Consider the following 27973-nt stretch of genomic DNA (forward strand, 5'->3'; position numbering starts at 1 on the left):
ATACACATCTGCTGTGAAATAAGTATGAAAAATATTATATTACTGTCACTACAGAAGAAACTGTTGGGCAAAAGGAAAGATGTATATATATCGTGATCGATTACTGGCCCATGCACTCCTGATATATTGGCAAAAAGTCCAATATCATGCATCCCTATATGATACCATGTACCACATCAAACAAGGTGTCAAAAATCCTAACTCGTTTCCAACCGAGTGTCATTGAAGCAGCAGTCGCGCGGTGTAGTTCAATTTGTTCAAATCTGCAGAGCACTTCTAATTTGAAATGTAGTTTACAGACACAGGTTGTGGAGTTACAGGAAAAGAAAGGAAGAAGAACAAAAAACAAGAAGAAGAGATATTTAACTAGCTAATATTAATTCAAACACATTTTTTTCCACGCGCTCGGTATTAACTTTTCACATCAGTGCAGTATGTGCACACAGCATCCAGGTTCCTGTAAGCAATCAAGCACATTAGACGGAGAAATATTTGCTTTTCATGATTGGATTCCTCAAAATGTAAAAAAAAAAAAACACATCAAGTAGTTAAATTGTATCTAAGGTTGGATTTGTCTCTCAAACAGCTCCTGCTACAGAGTTCATCCATGTAATGAATGAGCAACAAAACCACGTCAGCGCTCTTTTCTTTTACAACATTTCTTTTGACTCCTTTTTACATTACATTTTAACTCTTCTTAACTCTTCATTTCTTTTACCAGTTAGATTTTACCTTCCCCCCCAATTCTGTGAATCTGCCTTTGTGTATAAAAATAAACTTGCACTTCCTGGTCTTGCTTCATGATGCCATGCTCTGTATTAATATTCATTTCCAAAACGAAAATATCATTAACATCATTATTAATACATTTTGTTTTACAAGTCCTTCAGCCAGCAGTCATCTTAATTATTATTATTCATAAGCATTTGAGGACAGTGATTTGAAAGTAATTCTTCCAGGGAAATAAGAGGCATACACAAAGATGGAGGGACAGAGGGAGATGAAGGACAGTGGAAAGAGAGGAGTATGACAGTGAAGAGTGAAGCTGGACTTCCTGTACAACTGCAGTGGAGGTTGGCCGTCCTTTACGCTTCTCAAAGCTCATAATAACCCAGCTAAATGTTTATATTAACACTGCATATCAGCCTCGCCATCAGAGCAGTCAATGATGGAAAAAAAAAAGCACACATAATTATACCTGGGCCTCCAAATGAACTGTCATTAGCTTCACACACATTCAGACGGAGAGAGGGATGGGAAACACGAGAGAAAGAGACAGAGAAGCAAAATCTAATTTACCCCTTCAAATCACATTCATAGGCTGGGACTGTCAGGTACCTCCAGAGAGTAAGAGATGACTGAGAGAGGAAGAGAGCGAGTGAGAGAGAGAGAGAGAGAGAGAGCGGGGGAGACTTAGGAGGCTAAAAAGGTCAAGGGACCTCAGCTTAGAGGAGATAGCCAAATATTATGTTAATATGGACTCCATTTTACATTCAGAGCTAATCAGCATGGCATAGAATTAAAGGGGCAGATAATTAATTCTAGAGTAAGGGGTTATCCTGCCCGCCTATTGTCTTGGCAGGAAGGAGAAGGGAGAAAAGAGACGGAGGACAGAGAAAGGAAGAGGAGTCCCTCGGCCTGTGTTCAACATGCAATGATAAGGGACGAGCCGGGACATGGAGAGAAGTGCGAAATGAGGGAAAAGATGAGCAGAGGAGGGATTCAAGTGCAAAAGTATGTTGGATGGAAGTCTCACACACAAGGGCAAATCATAAAACAGGGTGTGGGAATGATGTCTGCAAGGGTGATTTTTCTTTCTTTCTTTTTTTAACACCTTCTCATTGGCTATCAGTTCTATCATTGAGATATAAAAAAAAAAAAAACAATGTGATGTGATGAAAGATGGCCTAGCTGGTTTGGACAGGTTGGGCCACCATCAATGCATCCAAAGGTGTGATAATAGTGTTTGATAAGTGCACTTGATATATATCCTGCCAATGACACTGGAGAGTACAGGGTAAAGGTGTCGGGCTTGGAGGTTTGATGTCTCAACAGATAATCTAAGTCAATGGATCATTTGAGCTTTAAATCTAATTTTCTCTGAGAAAAAGTGGGGAAAAAAAGAAAAGGAGGGATGAGATCATTAGATTTGTCTCTGATCCGGTTTCACTTGATTATGTCTCTCGTTTTAAGTGTCTTTTGCACTTCTATCTGATCAAGACCCCTGTCCGTAAGTTAACGTAGCTATAATTAATTTGTTGAGTGAGGTCAATGTTTGGTGATGCCACACGTGTTATACTTTTCATAAGGCTAATGAAAAAGCTCTCTATAATATTCTAAAAACTGAACCCAGAATATGCTGAATGTGTCATTACTCAAGCATGATAAACATGTTGTGGTTGTGTTCATGGCATATGAGCGTACGTGGTTAAGGTTTAGGGAAGATCATGGTCTTGGTTAAATATTGACAAAGCCACCATAGACCCAGAGATTCGCTAATGACCTGACTTTTTCAATATTTAACTGAAACCGCACTCTTCCCCCTAACCTTTACGGAGTCATTGAGTTGCCCAAATATAACAACATGATGAAAATACCATTCTCCAGTGTCAAGGGCTGATTTCTGTTGGCAGTCAAGAACACTAATAATGGACAGTTGTCCCACATTACATTCACTCAAAGGGGGTTTTACTTTAATGTTCGGTGTCAGAGCGTTTACAGCTCACACACGGACAACCATGATATCATTCAGTTACCTCAATTGCAGGTCTGTGCTGGGAAGCAAACTCCAGACAATGACATCCTCACATTCCTCGTTACTTCCTGGCCTGGACGAACATTTGGATGAAATCCGTGCGGTCCTGAATCATCCGAACTGGAAAACCCCCTCTGCTTTCACCGTGTTATACTCCAAACTCTCCATTTTTACGTGCCTTTTATTTGTTTCCATGCAGTCACACCTCCTTATTTGGGCAGGGAAAAAAAACATTTGTGAGTATATAACATTTCTTCAAAACTGCACTTGACAAAGCAATTAATTCAGCAGTATGTAAATCTATTTTATAAGTAGACAGGATTGCATCTGACAAACTGAGTCGATATGATCGGCCTCAGTGTCGCCCCAATATTGGTCAAAAATCACGAGATAAGAAGAAGTCGACATAAAATCTGATATTATCCAAAAAACCCTAAATGTCACATAAACACCAAGCCGGCTGTAAAAATGTGGGCTGCTTATGTCTTCATCATGGAAGCACAATATTTGTGATGAAGTCGAAGCATTATGTTTCTGAAATGGTGCTTTTATGGCGAGGTGGTAAACGCATCACTACAAATATGTTTTTAACAGCTTGGCAGTTGTAAAAATTAATTTGATATCAGTATCGGTAGATACTCAAGGTTACGACGTCGCCATCGATATTGGACTTTTAAGACTGTCATGTTTTTCACGCCTCATTTGAGTAAAAAAGCATCTTTTTTTGTTTTACTCGCAGTAAAAGATGGAAGAACGTTACGCAGCTAAAAGGTTCAGTCCCGCTTTATTTCTCTGTCTCAAGGAAGTAAATTAATGTGCTCGATCTGTGTGTGTGTGTGTGTGTGTGTGTGTGTGTCTTGATCTTTCCATGCTCATGTTTAAACCATAAGGGAGACAGCCTCATTACATTTGACTCTCTCACCTGCCACTGCAGAGGCAATATGACATGCAAACAGACCTGTGTGTGTGTGTGTGTGTGTAAATGCTGAATTGGCCAGCACAGCATGACATAATTTTACAACTGCACACACAGACATAAAACTACAGCACACAACAGTGTATAATTACATTAATATGCCATTCCACCTACACACACGCACACATAAACAAGATATACTGTATGTGCAAACACACAAACACACACTGTGACATGGTGCTACACACCCAGCTTAGATAGAGCATGCCCTGTTTACATGGACTAATGTCTGTTAGCAGGTACTTACTTTGAAGTATCATCCCACCCTGCCTGTAGAGCAAGCTCAGATTATGTTGAGGTTGTCACTAAAGGGTATAAAAACACACACACACACACACACAGACACTCAGTCAGTCATGCACAGTGAAAACCACACACTCAACACAGACACACACAGAGAGCTTACATTGTATCAGTCTCTCTAAGCAGTCTAAACACATCGTCTAGCCGGCCTCACAAAGTGTGCGCATCACCGTTCTGATTTACATACGTGAAGTGCAGCAAATGCAGCCTGATGTTTTCGCCGCTACAAAAAACAAAACAAAAAAGGATAACACCGGCAGGCGCTTTCCTTTTTTTTCTTTTTTGCTTTTTTGCAGCAACACAAAACGTTCTGGCTAAAATGTAATTTTCACCGCCATTGTTACGGGATGAAACCAAGCAAAACGACAAAAGATGGGATATGACAGGAAACCCGCGGTGGAAGAGGGGAAGGGTGGGAGACTGGGAGGGAAGGGTGAAAGGAGGACGATGCAAGACTTTGATATTCCAGGGACTAAATCTCAACATGAGAGAGGACATCGGAGTTTGAAAAATACAATTACGCAAACGGGACCTGTGACAGATGACACCAAAACAAAAACAAAGCCTTTTGTCTGACCTGTTCTTCTTCTTCTTCTTTTTCCTCTTCCCTTTTGCTTTATTCAAACTTCATCCTTAAACACTCTATTTAACACTGTTAATCAATTGACCTCCATTGTGGGCTAATCCCCAACTGTGCCTAATTCATTGAGCTGAAAGTGTCATTCGACTTAGCTCCCTTCACTATCTTTTCAATGACATTTACCCAAATGGGACTAATGTGGCCTCAGTAGAATCACTTAATTTCCATCTGCTCAATTTAGCAGTATGAGAATTAATATACGGAAAAAAATAGACTTGCCTCTCATGTCTACTTCATGTCATTCAACCTGCAAAAGAAAGTTGAGTTTTATTTAAATGTTCTGAGGCACTTTAACGTGTTTTTTTATTTTTTTTTTATGATTTTAGAGTGTAAGAAAAATAGTTCAAACGTGAAAAAAGAAACTGTTGCGAAAACATTGATTTTCTTTTTGCTTAGGAGCTGCGTGTTGATGTCTTCATGCATTTCAGGCAACATATTTCATGGAAGCAGTGTTTCGCTGGTTGAAACTGAGCCTGGTTCAATGGTAATGCAATCATCCAAGTTTCACTCCATTTTCTGCCTCTTCTTGCTGAAAGACCCGCGTGTACACATCAGACGGCAGCACATGCATGTAAGAGCACTTACAGCCACACATACTGTAAGCGCGCGCACATACACACAGGTATTCATATATATGAAGTAAAGCCTTCCTTTGTCTCACTATCAATCCTTCCCTTCCCGGACTGTCTTATTGAAACATGTTTTTTATCCTGTCAACCACAACTCCGGAGGGAGGGGAACTGTTTGAGAGAAGGACTGGTACAAAGAGAAAAAGACAGAGAGGCAAAGGTGATATCAGGAGGCGTTGGGTGCGATGTGGGTTAGAAAGCGGCGAGATAAAGATGGAGAAAGAGCAATAGGCAGTCATGCAGCCAATATCCTGGTGTCATTACCATGAGCGCCGGCCAAAACCACCTATATGAATCCTGACACTTCATCTGCTTTTATGGTTACTCTGGAATCTAATGAACATAATAGAGTTCATAACAACATAAAACGACGCCTTTACTTTGCCCTCGCCATTCCTGGGAATCACATCGACATAATTAAATCTCAATATCTGCAAATGATGGACAGATAGTGGCACATTTTCACTCTCCGCAGTATTATCGTGCTATCATTAGCATGCGAGTTTGATGTCATTAGGAGGGCATGTGAGCAGTGTAAACAATTCACGAAAGCACATATAGCGGAGTTTTCACCTGAATAGTATCTGCAATTGGCTCTCATATTGCATAGCTCTTCAACTTAACGAGGTATTGGAGGTTTCGCTGATTCCGATGAATCAGACCTGGAGAAACATTTAGTCGGAAACATAGCTTTGGTTGTTGGCAATAACAAAGTTCTGGCGAATGAACTCCAGCTATGTAATTGCAAGGGATTTTTTGTTGTTACCGAGAAGCGTTTTTGTACAATTATTCCCATTTCCACTGTCAGATACATAAGCCATTGGAGGGAGCAGACTGTGCGATGGTTATCATAACTCAGAAATGCATTAAAAAATAACTACGCTGCAGCTGTCAAAGACAATTGCGTTTACATACGCGCACACGTTCACACATGAGCGAGCACTTAAGCGCACACGTAAGCGCAGCTGCAAATGTGCTGCAGCAAACATGCGCACACATTTAAGCGCGTGCACACACACACACGGGGAGGGAAGGTGTTCCCACAGATAGTGGAGTCGATGTTCTTAATCCGAAGCAGACCCCATCTGTCTCCCATTATAAAGACTCTGCTTTAGCCCCAAGAATGTCTACATTTCATAAATATTATCTGGGCCTGGCAAAGCTGGCCGGACAAAAGCCAGAGCGCAGAGCATTTCTCAGGGCCACATCAGAGCATAATTAGCAATCATAACATCATCCCTACATGCCATACTGCCTTATTTTCTGGAAGCCACTTAATTGCCTTGAGGTACAACAGCAGAAAAAATGAGAGAAAGAGAGAGAGAAAACAGAAATACACGCTTTTTCACCCTAGAAAACATAATTAGATAGAAATAATAAGAGCTTAAAAGTGGACCAAGAAAACCCCAATAAAAAGAAAAAAGTTTAATGAAGTTACTGGACTGGACATGAAGACAAGCTCCTCACAGCCTGAATCACTGAGTTGGTGCAGACGCTGTACTGATGGCAGCAAAAGCCCCTTGGGGAAATAAGGTCCTGGGTCACATACACTCCACTGCGTATCAACGTGGACCTTAAAAACCAGTGACGATATTAAAAAGCAAATAAACTCTCACCTTCTTTTTCCCCCTTTTATTTATTTTTTTTTATTTCCAACGGCTTGAAACATCCCATAATACCTGCAGGAGAGAGAGAGAGGAAACAGCAGATGACATATACTGTATATGATGGGAAGCAGGGAAAAAAAGAAGATGTAAGCTCATTACCGAGACAACTTTAAAAACCAGAGACTCAGAGAGAAGAAAAGTAAAAGTTAAGCACTTCCTGAAACTTCGACTTCCTTTCTATCTATCTTTCTTGAAGAGTTTACCCCCTCCCTGCCATCACCATCACCACTACTACCCACACCCCCCCCCATCCTCCCTCCTCCCTCCCCCCCTTACTCATTCTCTCTCTTCACTCTCTTTGAGTTAAGGAGGGTAAGGTAATCGTAATGAAATGACCCCGCGAGGCACGATGGCAGCCCTCGCCTGATAAGTTATTCCTGACTGGCTTTTAAGCTGCTGTCAAGCAATTTCCCTTGAAACCTCGCTTTGTTTTTAAGGGATGATGTGTGTAGTTGCGGTGGTGGTGGTGGTGTTGGTGATGATGTGTGTGCGTGTATCTTGGCGGGGGCGGTGGTGGAGGGGGGGGATTGCTTTGACACCCTTGCTTCACTCCCATGAGGGGTACAGATGACAACCTCAAGGTATAGGTATGAGTAGTATGAGAGTGTGTGTGTGTGGGTGTGCCTATGTGTGGGTGCAGCAGGAGACATCTCACAGATGACAATCCCGCTAATTGAAATGACAGATTATTCTAATGTGCAGAAAGTCATTAAAAAACCCAGCCGCCGTTTTTCCTTCCTTTTTTCCCCCTGTTTCCCCCTCGCTGCGGGTATTTCTGCCTCTAAGTCAGAGTTGGAGAATCTGCACTTAAAGGAGATGTTAGCTTTCCTTCCTTCAAGCTCATGATTATTATCGGGATCACCTGCCACACGGTGAAGATCCAGGAAATACTTTTTTGGAAACTTTCCCTCAAATGAGCACTGCTGCTAAATGATAAACTTTGTGGGGTTTGGACGGTGGAGTTTCAGTTCAAATTCGGAACGGACAGATAATTCGCAGTATTAGTAAATATTATATGTACAGCAGGATTACTTCAGTGGCTCTGAAGGCTACGACACATACCCAGCACTTTCTGTTTTATGTCAGCGAATGCGAGACATGTTGTATATTATGTTTTTATCACTTCTTTACATGTGACAGCGCTGAAGAAAGCCAGAGTCGAGCTAAAACAAGCCATACACCGAGAGATCGCTGACATCCAACATGTCTGCCACTACCTTGGAAATTAAGGTCAAACGTCTATTTTTGTACCTCATCGCAGTAAAGTGCTGAACATGTTTCACTTTCACTCTCCAGATGATTCTTACCTGCCACAAAAGGAAAAAAAACAGCTCAGGGTATATCTGGATGAAAGAAGTGACAACAAAACATCTGCAAGAGGAAGCGTGAGAAGCAGTGAAATCATGCGATACATGGCTCGATCCCAACCCACATTCTTTCTAGTCTTTCCTGGTTAGCGTTGATAAGTTTTCCCAGGCTCTCTACGGGGGGACCGGCTGCTCATTTCTGAGTCAAAATCTTGTCAATTCTCAGTACATTGAGGCGAGACACAATGCATGAGGTGTGCAGATCATGAACACAAGGCAGAAATATGCAGGGAATTTCACTGCATCCAAATACTTCCTCTTTCTACCTGAGTCACAATATTTTCCATTTCAAAATCTCCACCATTTCTTTTTTTCCCAGTCAAGCAAGCAGACTACATTGATATGGCATCAAGATATCCTAAAACATTCTGCTGGCTGATATGGAATTTCTCCCAGACTGCCTTGCAACAAATCCAGACAGCTAAAACACCAACCAGGGACACATTTTTCCATTTCCCCCCCTCTGTCCCCTCTCCTCATACTCCTCCTCCACTGACATTCAGCGGAGGTAAATATTTAACAGCATGCTATTGAGTGCCGTGTGCAGTGTGGCACAGGCCAGGCTGCGGTAGAGATATGTATATAGACAAGACTGTTTTATTAAGAGTCGCTGCAGACATATTAAGGTAAAGTATGCCTGACACCTAGGGAGGAAATTGCCAGTATATGACACTATTCCTCAATACTGTGGCAGCTCGCCTCAGTGCAATTTTGCACGAGGCGAGTGACAGAGAATGACATGCAGAGAGGGAGGGAGAGGGAATGAGAGAGATGAAATAGTGAGAAAGTGTGCAGGGTGATTCAAGACCGAGGGGTGTGTCTCCGCTGTGCATGTGTGTGTGTGTTGGTGGTACACGGGGGTGAAAAGCAGTTTGTAATTGCCTCACCTCATGTGAAGGATTGGCCTAGAGATAGTGCTGTTTACCTGTGGCCTGCTATGTTTGCAGTTTGTGGGTGGGTGTGCTGGAGGGAGTGGGGGCTGCACTGAATGGTTAAGTTGGCGGGCGATATGTGGAAGTTGAAGGTGAACACACATACAGGTGAGTACAGTGGACAGACAAAGACACACAATGTCCACATGTACATCTATACCAGTAAGACCTCGCCCCCATACGTGCTTTAACTCAAGAGCTGTAGCCAGGATTGTTAGAAATACTGGGATCATGAGCCCCCAGCACAGCCCCATCACCACTAAACACTGCACTGAATGCTTGGTATTTAAAACAAACACACACACACACACACACACACATAAACAAACTAATAAAATGTATCTATTCATCTAATAGTTATATATTTCCCTTCACTGCTCAAGCTCAAGGCTTGCCCTGCACAATGAAATACACAGCATGCTGTGCGGAATAATGTATGTGATTACATATTGAGCAAATACAACGCACAACTAAGTGGTTTACATTTCTGAAAGGGGACAGGATTGTAGCCGCATGCATTCAGAGCTCCACGTTGTTGTTGTGTGCGGACTGAATGAACTCCAAATGTTTACATGGACATCTTACAGGGAGAGTCAAGTTGTGAGTGTACAAGTGTGTTTGAAACATGTGACTGACTGTGCTTTAGTGAGGCTCAATTTTTTTTCCCCCCCATCCTGAAAGGTATTATTTATTATTACTAAAACATGATTATTTCAGTTGAATCGCCCTAAAAAGGCAGCACGTGTAACAATAACTGAAGATTTGTGTCTGTTATTAACGTTACCAAGAACATCACCTTAGTGTTAAATGAAAGGAAATGACAATCCTCTCATGCTTGATTCACTTTGATTCAATTTTATTGGATAAACTGATTATTATGGATCTTCGCAACAAAAAAAAACAACGACCAAAACACATGACTATGATACAAATGCAGCAAATACTTGTTCAAAGTGAAGAAAGGCCAGTTTCAGCACAGAGAATGAATCATGTAGTACCTACTTTAACATCTAGAGGGCACTGTTGCCTACAGTCTCAGCCACGTTGACAGTCTGAAACCGCCTGTAATGTCTGATGGCCTGCATTTCCCCTTGAAAAGGCACCAATTCGCACAATTACATTCTAATTAAAAAGAACAACCTAATTAACCCAGGGAATGTATTCCATAATTTGGTAATATGAACATGATCAGCCGTGTGCTTGTAAATGATACGCGATAAAAGCAAAAGCAGAAATTAAAGCCACTTACTAATTAAAACGGGGAGATAAACATGGACTTATGAAAATGGGGGAATGTGAAGAGACTTTACAGTTTTAAGTAGTTTTTTTTATTACCGTGTCAAATATGAATTTGAGTCATTTTCTTTGAAGACTCAAAGCTGTGATTGAGATGAGTGGAGCATCACACAGCGTGCTTTGCTCCCTGCCAACTCCCTGAAGAGGCAGACACCCAAGTGCGACACTATATCTTAAGCATGCAAAACAGTTGCCGAGCTGAAGGTGATACACCAGATCAAATTGTTATCATAAATTCTTCATCATTCAATAAAAAAAAAAAAAACACAGCACAGCCTCTGTGTAACTAATACATTTCCACGCTCTTCTTTAAGCATTCCGAGCGTTGCTGTTGTGTGGTGGAATGGCAGTACTTGACTCCTCCTGACTTGTGATTTGAAAAGTGAACCAGAGGACAAAGAGGTGAAGTGACGACGAGGCGTAGAGAGAGACACAAGGACTGACTGCTGGAAGCGTAGAATAGTCGTAACGCACTTGTGCGGCTCATCATCGCCACCTATTCCTGCCTGACTATATATCTGTCACAGCCCTCATCACCATCATAAGGTAGACTCTTCCAATCATAATGACCCATTTAAAGTAAATAGCTCTGATCGTCAGAGTAGTAACCATTATCACGGATATATATCCAAGCACGTCACTGCTGAGGTGTCAGTGGTATACTGAGTGTTTGTAATGTATACACTGGATGTGGCTGGAGGCTGTGGTGTGTGTGTGTACTGCAAAACATCTAGGAGAGTAGCAACTTGTTCTGGTATTATATTAAACAAAAACGCCTTAATATTCATTTGAGTGAATATAAATATTTAAATTAGCTTTGCAAAAAAATGCTGGATTAGCCTCAGATTTGTAGCATTTCTTCTTCTGTGTACATAAGAATTTTGAAACCACAAGTAACAGGTTTCCACTTTCACAAGGAGCTAAACTTTAAATCTTTAATTACAGGACATTTCCGACTAATGATCAATATCAAGTAATGTGAAACCAGCCCTGTGCTGGGGTGATTGAATAAACTAAACATTCAGATCAGCTCACATAAACCACTGCATGTGGAAATGCATGATTTCAAACAAATGAATCATAAAGACGTATTCAAAATATGTCCATCAAGTTAATTTTAAAGGGGTCCTAATGCTCAGTTTCCGTCTTAAACTACACACTAACATATATGTATAATTCAGTAATGTAATGACGCCATTTCAATGTGAATGCGTCTTTTATTCTCGTCTTTCTTTTTTATTGCATATTAAGTGTATTCACGCAAAGGCCACGGTTCTAAGGCTGCTTTTATATATCAATATATTCTAGAACCACCCAATGTCAGTCTATTATTGTCACATTTAAGTAATACAATTACACATATGACCACATCTAGATCTATATGAATGCAAGAACATTAGCATAATTTCATGCATATTGCACGGCCATGTATTGCATCTTATAGTGCTGGTCACATTCAATTGAGGGACAGCATAAAATGTAGCATTTGTTTTGATAAATTATTCTGTTGCTACATCACCAGAGAGCGTTATGTCCAGGAATTAGCTGCAAACGTGATGTGGAGAATATGAATATTTCCCTGTCCTTCATTAGAAAAGCAATAAATTATGCCACCGTCGCACTCCCAACATTAACTATTTAATAAAACAGCAAATTAAAATCAAGTTTTAATGACGTGTATTGTGCTGATGAGTATGTATATGTGACGTGCATCAGCGGAATCATGCACGCGCGTGTGCACGCACTGCGGGCTGACGCGGTGTCAGTGCAGACGGTGTGTGACACAGCCCGAGGCTATCTGTCGACCGAAGTGACTCTTGCCGCACTCCCACTTCCATCAGACCGTCAGTCACAATGAAGCCGTTTTTTTTTCCCCTCCCCTTTTCAAAAATATGTCTCAGGTCAAAAAAAAAATGTCAGGGACTCATTTCATGTGGGTCCCCAGCTGAGAAGGCTTCCAGTTTGTTTTAGTGACACAGGCTCCCGGGGTGAGAGTAAATGTCCTCTTGTCCACGGTGACAGACGTTACACGCTTTTTCTACAAAACCCATATGATAACGGCGGGTTTCTAAAATGGCTGCAATCAGAGTCGATGTCAGAACTCATGCAGCTGCAGTTTTGACCGCATACAGCGCGCTCGCTAATGTGTGGTTAATAATAAATGAATGCTTATGTTTGCGTCTATCCAACGCGTGTGCGAGCACCACGGCCATGCTGAGTTTTAAAAACCAGATTACCGATATTCATCTGTCTTTAATTACAGTTAAAGTATAAATCAAAGTACATCGCACACACACACACAATTAACTGCACACCAGTGTATACGTACAGTATGTACAAGTCCATAAATCCAATGGCAACACTTACTCTACCCTTCCCTTTAAACTTTTCATCCATTCTTTTGTCTACTATCTCCACCAGGACTAGTTTTTTTTATCAAGCTAACATAATTTTATTGCTCCAAGATGCAAAATCCCAGGTAGCTTCATTATTAATGTACAAAATTACCAGACTATAACTTTGAATTGCAGTGCACATTCTCTTCATTAATGTTGTTCCTTCAACCATTCGGTCTGTAAGGGCTTCCTGAGGTTTGGATAATGAAGATTTACTGTATATTATGCAGATAGGGACCCACTTTCCTTCAAAACAGCCAATATAAACTTGCTTTAACTCATTCTGTGTCAGAATACACTCAGTGAACTAATGCAATAAAAACACACATATGTCTTTGTAAAGGTTAATGAATATAAATATAAACAGTGGGACGCCGCCATCATTTCATGTATATTATGAATGAGGCTCAGGTAGTTTGTCTGGCCTGCGCCGGCTGCAGCGAGCGCTGGAGAGGAGGTAGTTAGGGCCTGGTGTTCTGCCAAGCCAAACTCCTGAAGCATACAGAGAGCTAATGCTCTGCCTCTGATGTGTGGCACTGAGAAACCACAGGACCGCTCGCAGGGTCCACTAAAACTCCATCACTCACTCACAACCCAGAAGAGATGAAGAGATGGAGTGAGAGCGGGGCGGAGAGGAGGAGAGAGATGGAGGTGAAGAGAGCAGAAGAGGAAGAAAAGGTGGCGGCGGAGGCGCAGTCACAGCCCTACAGCCACATGATTGAGGAAAGGCGGCCACATTATAGTGGCTGCATGAAGGGGGGGGGGGGGGGCAAGGCAAGGCAAGGCTGAAAAATAGAGTGACTGCATAGTCAAGGTGTCTAAATGCATATTCCATTCATCTTTTCGCCTCTAAAATTTCTCATTCCTCACAGGCATGGGCAAATCAGATAGCTGGTATCAGATGGAAAGCAGTGGGAGATTCAGAAGTAGATCAAAGGTGTGGCTGCGGTTTAGATAAGTCTAGCCACCATCGAGACACAGTTCATCTGTCTTAAATGGCTGCTCATTTCTCTTGTCAGATAGAGGAAAAGACTATATATAGCTGTGATTAAAACGTCTCCAGCAACTCTCTGAGTCCTCAGTCAATACCAGACCTCCAAGGCTTCTGCTGACGTCGCCACGCTGCCTATTAAGGGTATTTGTCTTAAAATGAGCTGTTGTATAAAAGTGCATATTGTTGACACTGTGATATCACAGTCATGCACCAGGTTTGCTATTTGGCACAGGTCCACTAATATGAGCTCATAGAAGTGCAACAACTGGCTGTGCTGTGCTGTCTGGACTGATTTCACTGTGGAGCCAAGAAAAGTAAAAGATGTGATTCTGCTCATATGTTTGTATATGCATGTATTTATAGTATGACGCTACGATTAAAGGTTAAGGAATCCTCACGATATCGTGTAAAATACATGAAGGACTCATCCTATAGGAACAAGGTTGTGTTTTAAAAAGATTTAACATGATATTTGCTCTTAAAAGTGACAAATGTGCTGTATGTGGAGCGGATAAGAAGCCCCTTATCCTTACATGTTTAATCTGAGCACACTTACAAGTTCTCCTTGCTTTCATAGAACCTCTTATCTGTTATAAACACTTTATATTATGCTATTTGAATTTGTTATATACATGGACTTCTCCTTTGATAGGACCACTGGAGGAAAAGAACATATAAAAAAAAGGTACTCCAAATTCCTCTGGAGGGTTTTTGTTACATTTCACACCCACGTCTCTCCCCTCTTATCACGTTTATTTCTACACTGTTTCCTCTTTAATACATGCAACAACAAAAAAAAAGGTGGCGGAGTTTAAGAAAAGAAAGATTTTAAAGAAACAGTTACACTTCAGAGTGGAGTAAAATATTACAGCAATACCATACGTCTTATTTCAAATTAAATTCCCAGCTTCGTAGCAACAATGGGAATAGAATTACTATTTTGTGTGTTACCAAAACAATAACATTCACTAATCAATGTTTTTTTAATGCAAATACCTACATGTCTGCTTTATATTTTGGTTTTAACAGCAATGGGCAGTGTGGAAAACCAAAACCATGTCCCACTGAATGACTGGGCTTCACCCAAAAGGACCTTCTTTCATCACTCGGCCTGTTCTCTGGCCTTCTGGATTAAGTTTCGCAGAAGGAAGTGGGTGAGGAAGCCATTGCTTTCCCCTGTTTAGTATCACTTTAGGAAAGCCCACAGAGTGCTCTTACAATCCCCATTGCTCCTACACCAGTTTAATAGGGCACAAATGGGAGTCACACACACACACACACACACATATGTACACACCACAGGCACTGGAATCTCTTGCTGCCGCTGAATGATGTCACTGGCAAACACTCAATGTGGGGAACACACAGCCAAACAGCAAAACAATTTGTTTAATCATAAAGTGCATTTACATAAGGCAACGGCTGCATAAATGAATGCATAATTGAACAGGTTAATGCATAATGTAGCGCTCCCCTGGGACAATAAATAAAGTGCCTTTTCAAAACGTGTGAGACAAAAAAAGATAGACAGTGACACATGGAGGGAGAGAGAGGGAGAGAGAGAGAGATGGAGGGAGGGAGAGAGAGAGAGACACACACAACGCTACTTGCCAAGTGTCAGACAAAACATGAAACACGTTCAATGAGACAATGCCAAGGCCACCGACATTGAGAGAAAGAAAGAGAAGATGATAGTCAGAAATAAATAAATAAGAAGGTGAAGTCTTGCTAAGAGGATTTCAGGACATGCTTCGTTTCTTTCCATAATCTGTCTATTAGCACCAAAGTATTCCCAGCTCTCATAACCATGACAGGGACACTATTAATGACAAGCTCACACACCAACACAACTTAACGCTGCCTCCTGGGAAACCATATTTCACTGTTTGTCTCTCTCTCTGCAATTCTTTCCTCCACTCGTTCCCATCTTTACGACATCCCTCTCTTTTACTCTTTCCTGTCTTATCTACCATCCTCTTTACGCACGCCCCCCCCTCTATTTTTCAAGCCCAGGATTTGCTTTGAGACACATTTTTGCGTGTCAAGCAAGCAAAGATATTAGTAAGTGCACAAATTCTAATCAAGAACAGAGAGGGAGGTCACCAAGTGATCAACAGAAAAGCACGAGTGCGGTTGCGCTACGCTGTCTTTGCAGTTTTTTACCTTGATGAAGAGGAAAAGAGAAAGACAGGATTTGTAAACGACAGTTTTCCGTGAAGGGCACAGAGGTGAATCACGCTACTTCTAGACTTTCTTTAATGTTCTGATGGCTTTGATCATTTAAAAATGATCCGTCGTGAAGGTACAGTTACCTTGTAGCGTCGCTCTGGCTGTCAGTTGTCAATTATTTTTTGCCTAAAAATCATATGGCACATTTTCCAAGAGTTGAAACTCAAAGCGGTCTCTTCTTGTTTAACTGTTGTTTCACTGAGTTCTTATGGCAGACAATTTGACAGGTCGTGGTAGGAAGAGCGCACGTGTAAAAAGGAATGAAAGAAATGATGGCTGAGTTCCATTTAGTTTACTCGGTATAGGCTCATTGCTACACTGTCCTGACATACATGAACTGAATGGAGCCAAAAAATAGACCTATCACACACATTTCTTGTGTCTTGCAGCAAAGAGAGGATTTGCTGTCATTTGTGGACACAATAGATGCCATTGTGCAAAAGTTACATAGTTTCTTACGTTATCTTTGCTAAACATAATGTTTCTGTGTCATTGAGTGCAATTTCATGCTATTGTGACATTTAAAAACATTCAGCAAATGATCTACTGACAATAATGTAATGCATTGTGTATAAAAACTGTCATTTTACCTACATCTTACATTACTAAGGGCCTGAAATCCTGTTTTGTGGCAGGGACAGCACTGATTTTTAAATTGTTGTTCTGAGAGGATTGTAAAAATTTCTCCGCAAACGATGTCAGTGAAATGATTAGAGGCTTATTTTTATTTTATTTTTTAATCAAAAGTCTACTCAACTGATTATCAGTGCCACATAGAGATGAAAAACAAACTTCCTGACAGTCTGGGTGAGGTACGAGAGTCATCAAAGTCTCAGTGTGAACAGCTGCCGCAGCCACATCCGCTAAAGCCCCGGTGAATTCAACGCACCAAGAACAAAATAACTGACTGTTTTCATTAAAGCCGCTGTTAAGTGTATCTCAGAATATACTCAGATACCTGTCAATGTCCGTTTCCGTCGCTGTGGTCCACGTCGCAAAACACAGCGCGTGTGTACATGGCTGTCAGGTGAGATTGCAGCATTTACGCTGTGATGTGTCACACCTGATTAAGGATACATGTTTCCTTCTTCCGCACCCCCCCCGCCCTCCCCGCCCTCCCCGCGCTCGGCAAATGTGTGCGGCGCATGCATGAGCGCGAGCGTGTGACAGGCAGACATCAGTGGAGGTTTGGCGCTTGATGACAGCACCGCGACCTCTGATGACGCCCTCCATTTTGTCACCGGCGACTCGCACAGATTACCCCCAGCGCCATCTTCTTACTCTGTATGCTAATGAAACAGAGAGGGGAGCAATGAGAAGAGAGTGACAGATAAGACAAGAAGAGAAGAGAAGAGAAGAGAAGAGAAGAGGGAGAAACAGAAGGAGAGGCAAAGAGAAGTGCACACAAATATATGTACGTTTGAATTTGTCTGGAAATAAGAGAACAAAATGGAGAAAGATGGCGCATCTGTGAACAAACACGGTGTGAGAGGGATGAGGAATGAATGCAGTGGGGAGGCTGTGGAGGAGAAAGAAATGGGGAGACTAATGAAGGTCATCAGCAGCCATATTGGGGCTACCTTGGATAGAAATTTAGGCAAAGATGGAGGGGAGTCTCCTGTGAGTACGATGAATATGATTATAGATGTGTGAGTGTGTGTGACAGTAATGAATTCAGGGTGCAGAATAGAAAGGGGATATAGGTCTCAGAGAGTGCTGAATTTCAAACACCAAACGGTCACTGCTGTGCCACTGATCGCTCTGGATGTGTGTGTGGTTTTTTTGTGTGTCCGCACATAGTTGTGTGTGTGTGTGTGTGTGTGGACGGCTTTGTACCGAGGTATTAAGCAGAAGACACAGTCTGGCCTGCTGTAATTTGGGTGAAAACTAACAGAGCTGTCTCCAGATGTCATTAGCTAAAAGGCAAATTTCATTATTTGACTAATATGGAACATGATGACTCTTTTTGATGTCTCCCTTCCTTTTTCTTCCTCGCCCCTGCTCCCTCCCCTTTCCACCGTATCCACGCCTACCACCGCCTTTTTGTCTAGTTACCACTCCTCCTCTCCCCTCCCCTCCCCTCTGTCTCCCCCGTACCCCCATTCAGAGGATCACCTTATTCAGAGAAGCTTTCCCTTTCAAGGTTGAAGAAAATGGCCATGTGTCGGTGTATATATATGTGTGTGTGTGGGGAAAGTGAGAGTGATTTTCATTCGTGGTCCCACTGAAGGAGGTGAAGGTGACTCATCTTCTGCCCACGAGCGCGCGCACACACACACACACACACACACACACATACGCGCATGCACCTTGCACTCCTTCCCCTCCCTTCATACCTTTGATGTGTATTTGAGTCAATGGCTAATCACGTAGCATCAGGCCTAGTCCTCATTTCCCCTTCACACTGGCCCCATTAGGGAGCAGGCTTTCTGGAGCAGGCCGATAAGGACAATATGCTTCTCTTTGGCACTCTCTCTTCCACATATACCCTAAATCTCCCACTACTCTCTCATTCTTTCTTTCTCTCATTCTGCTCTTTTCCCATCTCTACCTTTGCTGAATCTCCAGCGTCTGCCTCATTCCTCCATTGCTCACTCTTTCCGTCTCAGGCATCTCTCACCTTTCACTTTTTCCCCCTCCTCTTTTTATCTCACTACCTTTCCCTAAATGTCCCATCACTCTCTTCCTCCTCCTTTCTCTCATCCTTAACCGCTCTGAATCACACACACTGCACACTCCTTCCTGTCATTTTCTTTTGGTTTCACTCTGCATCTGTTCATCACTTTGCTATTTCCCCTTCATTTCGAAAAGTATTCCCTAAATACCCAACAACGTTCTCTCAGTCTCTTCCCCGTGTATCCCTCCTTTACCAAGTCCTTTCCTCTTTCCCTGTAGGCCTCAACTCTACCATTACAACTTCTCTTTTCCTCTTCCTCAGATTGTCTGGTAATCTCTTCTTCCCCCTGGGCTTCCTACTTTCTTAAACTGTACATTTTTTTCCCCACTCCCTTTTACCTCTAGCTTTACTCCTTGAGGGAACACAACTTTTTGAGACATTGGCCTGATGGTCAACTTCCCATTAGGAGACGGCAAAACAAATACAGAGATCTGTCATATGTCGCCTATTTTGTCCTAAACCTCACTCTCAGGCATTATAATACACTCTGAGGATGAGGTATATAGTTCCTTTATACAGAGACAAATGATATTCACTAAAGAGAGTTGCTAGTATTGTATGATGCTGTATTAATGGCTTATTTTCAGGTATTTCAATGGGACCGTTTCACGAAATATCTATATATATATTCCAAAGAAGTATTGATTGTTCTTGTAAAATGGGGGAGGATTGCTTTTTTTGTGACCCTGTCCATTTATGAAGACAAAGCTATGGAGCCCCAGCCATGACATGGGGGGAAAAGAACGGATCGGTCATATTTTGTTGGCCACCAAATATTCATTTGTGCACACTTTATATTTAGTATAAAGAAAGTATAAAGTATAATAGTGCGCCCTCTTGCGCCCCTTTTTGCTAACGCAGCACTCATGGGAATGATATAAATATAATGAAATGCAATGTCTGGGGCTCCGTACAAAGCAATTGGAAAGAGACAGTAAGAGTAAAAATAAGCAAGATAGAGATTAAAAAAAGAGCCAACAGTATTTTAAAATTCCCACTAACTTCCATTGTTATTTACAAATTATTAGGACTAAACTACAACCAGAGGTTACAGCAGGGTTTATAGGTGTGAGCAAGTTTAAAGTCTAAGAACAGGTAACCATGTTAACAGCATACAGATAAACCTTTATAGACTTTATTTATTCCATTTTTTTGTTCTATGACGAGCGTAGACTTAGTGCTGCGGGTTTTCTGTGGTGGTGACGCACTAACTTAATAGTTTAGGAGGCCATGGAGGACTTTCCTGTCCCAGTTCCATTGCAGTATAAATGCAGCACTAGTTGATACCGGTAAGGAAACAAATACTTTCCCTGTCATAACACGAACCACTGTGTGAACACAACACTATGCTATTCTCTTAATTGTTTTGGAAGGGAAGACTTATAAGGTACCACAAAAATGCAGATGTGTCATTTTTCCGTCTCCATTACAATCAGTTCTAACAACTCGTCTACTACAGCTTTAAGCTCAGTCGAGCGTTTTATTTCAAACCGTTTTCTATCCAGTTCTTCTGGGTGCTGTGCAGACAGTGCTTTCTATCCGTACCTCCTTCCTTTCCCCATCTCTCAACCACTGTCTGCATTGCCATTTGGCCAAATATTAAGAAAAATGATGAACTCAATGAAGAGAAAATCATTATTCTGCCAACAACAAAGTTCAGTCAGCCAGACAGCTTAATGAAGAGCCACTGTATTCTCATTCTCTCAGCTATTCAGAGTTGTACTTGGACTCCAGTGTGAGATATTATGCACCAAATAAGACCACATAACATCTATTGTTAAACACTTGAACTGTCTTGATCTAATTCTACCTACAGTTTAAAAGTAGGATTGGTTATCACCTAATGGGTTTTGTGTAGATCTTTATGCATTTTTGGATTATTATGCACAGTATGTGGCAGAACTGGGATGTTTATGTAAATATTATTCTTTCAAATTCAATGAATCCAATATGAATGTGATGACTCACTGTGGCGTTTCAATATGAAGCTGCTGAAAGTTTCTTAATGTGTGACAAAACTAAAGAGAGAAACGTATGGAGAACTGTGCTTGTGCTGAATCTATGCTACAGCTTAGATTCAACTGGCCCAAGCAAACAGCATTTTGCTGTACTGCGGGTGCACGGTCTATAAAAAGTAACCACATAACAGAAAAAAACCTTTGAAAAAGTGAAACATTGTGTGAATGGCTGCTTTCCTTCCCTTTCTCTCCTTTCCTCTTTTCTGAGTGACCTCACTTTTGCAGGAGACACGTTGCCAGCACTCCTGTCAGTTTTCTTTCTTTCTCACCCTCTCTTGCTGCTCTGTCATTTTTCTGTGTGTGGTGTGACAGAAATGCCTCTTCCACTAAAAGTTATTTTATTTCAACACTGGCAACAATGCCGTGCTGTTCACAGCTAAATTATTTTTCACAAAGACACAAGGACTTTTCCAGGTATTTCCAGACATGCACGTTGTCACGAATTAATATGACCGATTGTTATTTAAAAAAAAATATGGCTCACATTATTGAAATAAGAGTGCATTTTAATAATCCAGGTCTGTGTGGTTTATATTAACTATAAGAAGTTATTTTTACTGCTTTTAGATCAGGTTTCTACACAGGGAGCTAATTGTCAAAGCAGTTATAATTTATCAGTAGTATTGTCACATAATAAATGTATGCGTATCTTTATTTCTTAAATTGAGTCAAATCAAATCAAATCAAGCAAGAAACTCATTATCAATCCTAATGACTTCTTTATGATTTAAAAAACAACAAACAAATAAACTGACCTCACAACAGTATATAAATAACTTTTCACGGTGGGATTCATTTTTATTGCAAAAGCTCTTTGTGAATGGCCCGGTGTGGTCCACCTTCAACAATTCTCTTAATCTAAGTTAGTCAAAACAAACGCTAGGAACCAATTGCAAACACAGGCAAACTTTTTTATGCGATTACTAGCACGGGCAACCACACAGAGACCTAAGGGGGGCCCAGACTGGAGCTGATAACACACACCCACACCCATTTGCATCATGAAATGAAGGATCAAATAATACCTTGTAAACACTGTAACGATGATCAACAGCTATACTCGGTCTCTCTTTCTCGGCGTCTCTCGTGGTTGAGGGCCCACACTCTTCACCAACAGCCAGACACTAATTTGGGATAAAAAGAAAATACTGACTTGCAATATTTCGCTGGTTTACCACACATTTCCAGGGACCACACATACAGCAGTGAAGTACCACACACACACTCATTTGTTGAAATTAGGTTAGGAAGGAGCCCGTTCTGTGCTTTCTGTCTGTGAGAGAAAGTGGTGTTGAAATTAAGAGTCGGTATGTGCTTGTGTGTGTGTGAACGTGTGCGTTTGTGTTTATGTGTGTGTGTGTGTGTGTGTGTAAGAGGCTGACTAATCCCTCCACAGAGCTGAAACGAGTTAAAAACACATCAAAGGGAAGCTTAACCTCTGTGAAACCTCACTGGGTTTTCAAGAACAACAAATGATCATTCTCCTCATTGTTTCCAGGGGGACTTTTTTCACCGCTGCGCTGCTGACTTTTTCCCTCAGTCCTGGGAGTTTTCAAAAAGCCTGTGGTTTCATTTTTAATGACTGTGCCGTTTGTGCAAGTGTGTTCGTGCGTGTGTGTGTGTGTGTGTGCGCGAGTTTTGCGAAGGAATATAAACGCACGTGGATGTGTGAGCGGGTGCACGCGTGTGCGTTTGCACATAAAAGAGGGGAATTTTTGAGTGTGACATGGCAGATGAGTAAAACCAAGCTAACAAGGACACGCAGCTCAGTGGGAAATCATTAAAATGTACGACATCCTAAACAGCTAAACAACGGCTATGTATATACAGAACTGATGAGCGATAGAAATAAATAAAGGTTGAGATGGGGGAGAGTGCGGGGGACAGTGGTGGATTCTCCCCAGGATTCTCATTATCAGAGTATGTTTAAGTTCACATATTTGCATACCTCTTTCACTTGGCTTTGTTTGCGTAAATGAGCAGTGCTCTTGTTCAACCATTGCAAGCCTTTAAAAAGAGGCATGAGTCACCTGAAGATACACATGGAAAGAGCAGATAAACACAGTACATGCGTGTTCCATTAAACTTGCTTTAAAACGACATTGTTGATCATTTATTTAATGGTTTTGCAGCTGAGTAAGTTTCTTACCTGTGTCCACATCTTTGTGTATCTTAACAGTCATGTAAAGGTTTAAGAATGATGCAGCGCTAAAGTCTCCAAAGCTGCAACTGGCAAAAATAAAATACTATTGGCATATTTACTGGTGTGTGTGGGTGTGTGTGACAACTTACAGATGTATCTGTTTTTATTTTCCTGCCAATACAACACAGGGGCTCAAACAAAGAAACGGGAAAATATCAACAAATAGTTTTTTAAATAGTAAAACAAAATATAAAACATAAACAACGTTAAACATCCAAACTGCTCAATCACACACAATCACCCCACGGGGGCTTAGAGAAAGACGGGCAGGCAGACGGACACACAAAAAGTCCTCCCATACGACGACACAGGGCCACATTCACCGCGTGGACACATGGCACACAGCTGCAGTGCAATCAGACTGTTACAGCCATTCACACGGAGCCGTCTGGGGATGCTGATGATGTGCAGTCTCTCGTGTATCCAAAACAAGACAAGGACACATTCATCAGCATGGGAATAAGCGCCTTTTGTTGTTTAGTTCGTTTGACGACTGATAAAATTAAATGTTCATCAAAACTGCTGGAGTTTTCACTATTAGGTGCAGTCTCAAAAAAAAAAAAAAAGAAGAGCTTAGTGCTCCAGTTTTGTCACAAAACCAGGTCATTACTTGATGAAGTATTACGACTGTACCTTTGTTTGATGTGTTTTAACATTTTGAGAATGAAACCATTTGCTTCTTTTAGTCATAAATCTCAGAGTAAATCTCTTCATGGCAGAGCGGAAGAGGTGATTTTTTTTTACTTGACTTTTGACGATTTCAGTAAATTCCATCATCTGCTGGTTCTGTAGGCCCCCTCAGGCAAAAAGCACCGGGGGACTTGACTTTGACCTGCAGGACATTAACCTCATGCTGAATTCACTCCCCAGTGAGAAGGCTGAGGTCAAAAAGTCATGACAGGTCAAAGTCTTCAGGGGGCTTCATTTGGTCAGATCCTCGCTTGTTCTCCCAGACCATGCGTCTCCGAGAGTGGTGGAGACAGAGCTCACCGCTGCTGGTTTCATCCAGAAGGCTTCAGACAAAGCCTGGGACTCACCTGGTTTCTCTGGCACAGCTCTACTCAGCTTGGTTTGTGTGAGACTCCCATTGGTGTGCCCTCTCGCTGGGTCCAAACCCAGGGGATTAGGGAGACGGAGGGATGAAGGGAAGGAGGTGGAGAGAGGAGGCGGGAGGGCAGCGAGGGAGACGGGGAGGTGGATGGAGGAGCAGTGCTGGGGGTTGAGAGGAGGAGGCAGCCGTTGCTCCGCTCCTCTACGCATGGACCTCTCCACCTCCAGCTGCCTGCGCAACTGTGTATTCTCCCCGCTGACGGCGTTTAACTGGAAACAACAAGAACGAGACACTGAGAGACGTATGATAAAGAGAACGGCAATGTTTTCAGGCAGTAAGGAAAGAGGGGGGGGGGGGTATTCGCCAGGAAGTTAAAACATCACACTTGTTTAGTTAAATCAAGAAAACTGCAAAACTTAATTTGATGTGCCAATAAATATTAACCATCAAAAGTCAACAGCTACCACGTTGATGAAGTAGCTGACATGCCATTATGGGCTTAATTCATCTTTCACAGTTGCTTTCATGCCCAGTGAAACAGAAATACAAATGGAAAATTGCAAAGGGGGGCGGTTTCAGGAGAGTATTGAGTTCACAGTTTGAAATGGTCACAAGTGGGAGTCATGCGACGGTGTAAATTTCTACATGAAAACAACCAATTTGGGCGATCATTAGACTTCTATTTGACACAAAATCATCCATGACACAAAACAAATCACACATCGTCAGAACATGATTGGGCTCCCTGAAACACAATTACAGACGAGCTAAATTGAGGGTGTTTTATGTTTCGGCGAGGACTGCTGCGTAAAAGCGGGGAGGAAAGTGAGCTAAAAAGTGACAAAAAAAAAAACACATTGTATTTGTTGTAAACCCTGGTAATTGCATGCAAAAATATGCCAGTCTAAAATTGTACGGATAGAAGGTGGATAAAAAGACTAAAAGATAATGTATTTTTAGTTGGAAGGAAAGAGAATAAGAACTTAAAGGACGGAGACACAAAGAGACTCGTCAGGTAATAGCAGTGGCAGACATCTGCACCTGTTTTTAGTGTGTGTGTGTGTGTGCGAGAGAAAACTGAGGTTAAAGAATGACATCACATCAGCATGTCTCACCATGTGTGCATTTTCTGTGTGTGTGAAAGACAGGGAAACACACAAAAGCATCCTTGAACACACACACACACACACACACACACACACAAATACAGACACATTACATCTAATGACTACAAAAAGGAAAAAGCTGGCATTGATGTTTCACCCTCACAGAGCTAGTCGTGAAAACTGTCCTTAAAGCGCATTTACTATCTACGACAAGTATCATATAATGTGCTCCTGATAAAAAAACGAAAGAAAAAAAAAAAAAACTGAACCTGACATTTCTAATTAACTGTATATTCAAAGGGACCTGTTTAATTTCCCCGGTCTTTGGTGGCTCTGGATGCTTTCCTAATTGCAGAGGAGGGAGGGAAGTGGGTGGGGGGGTGAAATTAAAAAATCACAGCTTGTCTCCTCAACCTTCACATACGGGTGAACTAGTGTGCATGTGCGTGTGGATCAAAAGAATGTGTGTAAGTGGGGGAGAAGGGGGGGGGGGGGGGGGGAAAGATAGAAAGACAGACAGAGACACGAGGAGGGTTAATGCTGCAGGAGCATGTTTGCGGGTTTTTTCCTCTGAATAGCTCGGAATTTTAATTTTAATTATGGAAACTACAGAGCTTGAAAAGCTGAACTGAAACTTTGAGCAAGTGTCCACATATGAACAAAAGTGCTTCTTTTTTTTAATTGGTTTAATAATGTTTCGGCTCAGTTTTATGTCTAACCTGTCCATCTTCACCTCCACGTACCAACTCATAGATGTTTTTAATCCTCGCATGAAAGACATAATAAAAAAAACCTAACAGCTTACCTAAAGCTAATCAAGTCTTGAAAGAATCTCATTTTATTCTCTGATCTTCATCGTAGTCAATAGATATTCACTTAATTTGCATTTCATTTTGTGTGACATTTCAAAAGTTTGCATGAAATTTGCTCAACAGTCACAGGGAAATCAAGCGTGTGTGTGCTGTATAGTGGGTGTTAGTATGTCCCTGTGGGTGAATGAAAAAGCAGTTTATTATCATTATTATTATTATGGTTTATTTGATAGGGACAGTATACATAGACAGTGATAATAGCAGATGCTAACATGCAACACCCATCCCTAGAAAGGCTTTTGTGAAAGTAAAAAAGTTAAAAAGGGACGAGAAAGAAAGAAGAAAAAGATAAAATACAGGGCGGGGGGAATCAACCAAGTACAACGATATAGTAAATACTAAACACCACATAATAAAACGTCATAAAATTAGACATGAGGACATTTTTGTTGCTATATTAATCAGGGTTTAGCAAGTCTGCTGAAAGTAGTGAAGTGTGAAACAAATTTGGAATTTCAGTGAGATTAAACCAAAGCCAAGACACAAACTCTGGTTTATAAATGTTGCCCCCCCCCACACACACATATATATAATATATACATGTACTAAAACAGTCCATTCAGCTTCTTTACTGTTGAGTGCAGTTTGTGTCCAGTTGGCAGTGAAGGATATAGCCAAGTGAAAATCAACTGTCTATATCCTTTCCAACTCTTGATCTTATACTTGTGTGTGTGTGTGTGTGTAGAGTGTCCATGTTGGATCGATGTGTGTAATGATTCACACTAGAGATTAAGAGGTGCTATTACACACCTGACCTGTTAAACAACATCTCTCTCGCTCTCCTCTCCTCCACCGCTCCTCCACCGCTCCTCCGTCTAAAAGGATGCACCCAACGCCATTTTGCTTTTTCGCTGACAGAACGTCGCATGTAAAACTTCAACAAGTACCAGCTTCCGTGTGCATGACGTCAATCAGCGCGCCATTTCCACAAACTAACAAAAGTCAGGTGAGGCCGTTCCCCAGGCCCCGGAGTTTTGGAGAACTGAGGGCGCAGAGGAGCACTTTTGATTCGTCTCTCCTTTGGTGATTTGTTGACTCTTGTGAAGTTCAACACAGTTTTAAAAAAAATGTCAGCGTTTCCTCGGAATAATTCCTCTGTGTTTCTTTACCTCCACATTGTTTTATCACAGCGGGCCGTTTCCCTACGCTGTCATGGAGAGATCAGCGCGGCTGTATTGATATACATCCTTCTCTCAGTTGCATGAAAGGGAAATCATTTACCGGTGGAGAGACACGTCACTGCTTTTTCCCGATACAATTTGCCCCCCCCCTCCCCACACAGTGTGTATACACACACAAAGACACACACACACACACACGCGCGCGCCCCCACCCAGTTGCCGACTTTCACTTTTATCGCAGGAAGAGGAAATGGATGTCTCTGCGCGCCTGTGCGTTAGTGCGCGTGTGTGTTTGAAGTTGGACGCATGAAAGCTTCCTCTTCTGTGTGAGCTCAACAGCATGTGGGCCAGTGTGCAGGTGTGTGTTTCCATCTGCCGAGTAAAAGGACTGTCAGGCCCTGGCGTGTGTGTCTGTGTGTGTGTGTGTGTGTGTGTGTGTGTGTGTGTGTGTCTTACTTGTTGATTTAGCATTGCAATGGCCTCCAGGTTGCTTCGCAGTCTGGTCTGCATTTGCTCAATTTTGCCGAGGTTCAGAGCCACAAAAGTCTGATTTTCCATGCTGTAACACAATATCCACATGCACACACATAAATAAATATCAGAAGCTCACTTTGACATTTTTACCTGCAGTACTATAAGAAAATAGAATAATAAAACCTGGCTCATTTGTAGTTCACCATGCAAAGCATATTACACTTGCCTCAACCATGGTAAACTTTTAAACTCCAGTGTACAGTTTTG

At 41.7% G+C, this 27973-nt stretch overlaps 1 protein-coding gene and 1 long non-coding RNA gene across 4 annotated transcripts in view; both read right to left on the bottom strand.

Annotated features, from left to right (window-relative positions):
* The window catches only part of LOC131451434 (uncharacterized), a 30207-nt gene extending 26169 nt beyond the window's left edge, over positions 1-4038 (bottom strand). The window contains exons 1-2 of the long non-coding RNA XR_009236342.1: positions 3979-4038; positions 2757-2963 (exon numbers count right to left, since the gene is read on the bottom strand). This is a non-coding gene — a long non-coding RNA (uncharacterized LOC131451434). The remainder of the gene's footprint in view (positions 1-2756; positions 2964-3978) is intronic.
* An 859-nt stretch (positions 4039-4897) lies between these two features.
* The window catches only part of LOC131469942 (golgin subfamily A member 6-like protein 22), a 103870-nt gene continuing 80794 nt past the window's right edge, over positions 4898-27973 (bottom strand). Inside the window, exons 23-29 of one of the 3 annotated variants that reach the window (XM_058645412.1) lie at positions 27689-27791; positions 24120-24402; positions 23029-23108; positions 22828-22909; positions 21905-22003; positions 6920-6982; positions 4898-4921 (exon numbers count right to left, since the gene is read on the bottom strand). In XM_058645412.1, coding sequence (XP_058501395.1) covers positions 23071-23108; positions 24120-24402; positions 27689-27791 — 424 coding nt within the window. In that variant the 3' untranslated portion in view covers positions 4898-4921; positions 6920-6982; positions 21905-22003; positions 22828-22909; positions 23029-23070. Of the gene's footprint in view, positions 4922-6919; positions 6983-21904; positions 22004-22827; positions 22910-23028; positions 24403-27688; positions 27792-27973 lie in introns of those variants that run through there. The other 2 variants (XM_058645403.1, XM_058645419.1) reach the window with 2 other exon arrangements.

This window comes from Solea solea, chromosome 1 (genome assembly GCF_958295425.1).
Source record: "Solea solea chromosome 1, fSolSol10.1, whole genome shotgun sequence".
NCBI lineage: Eukaryota > Metazoa > Chordata > Actinopteri > Pleuronectiformes > Soleidae > Solea > Solea solea.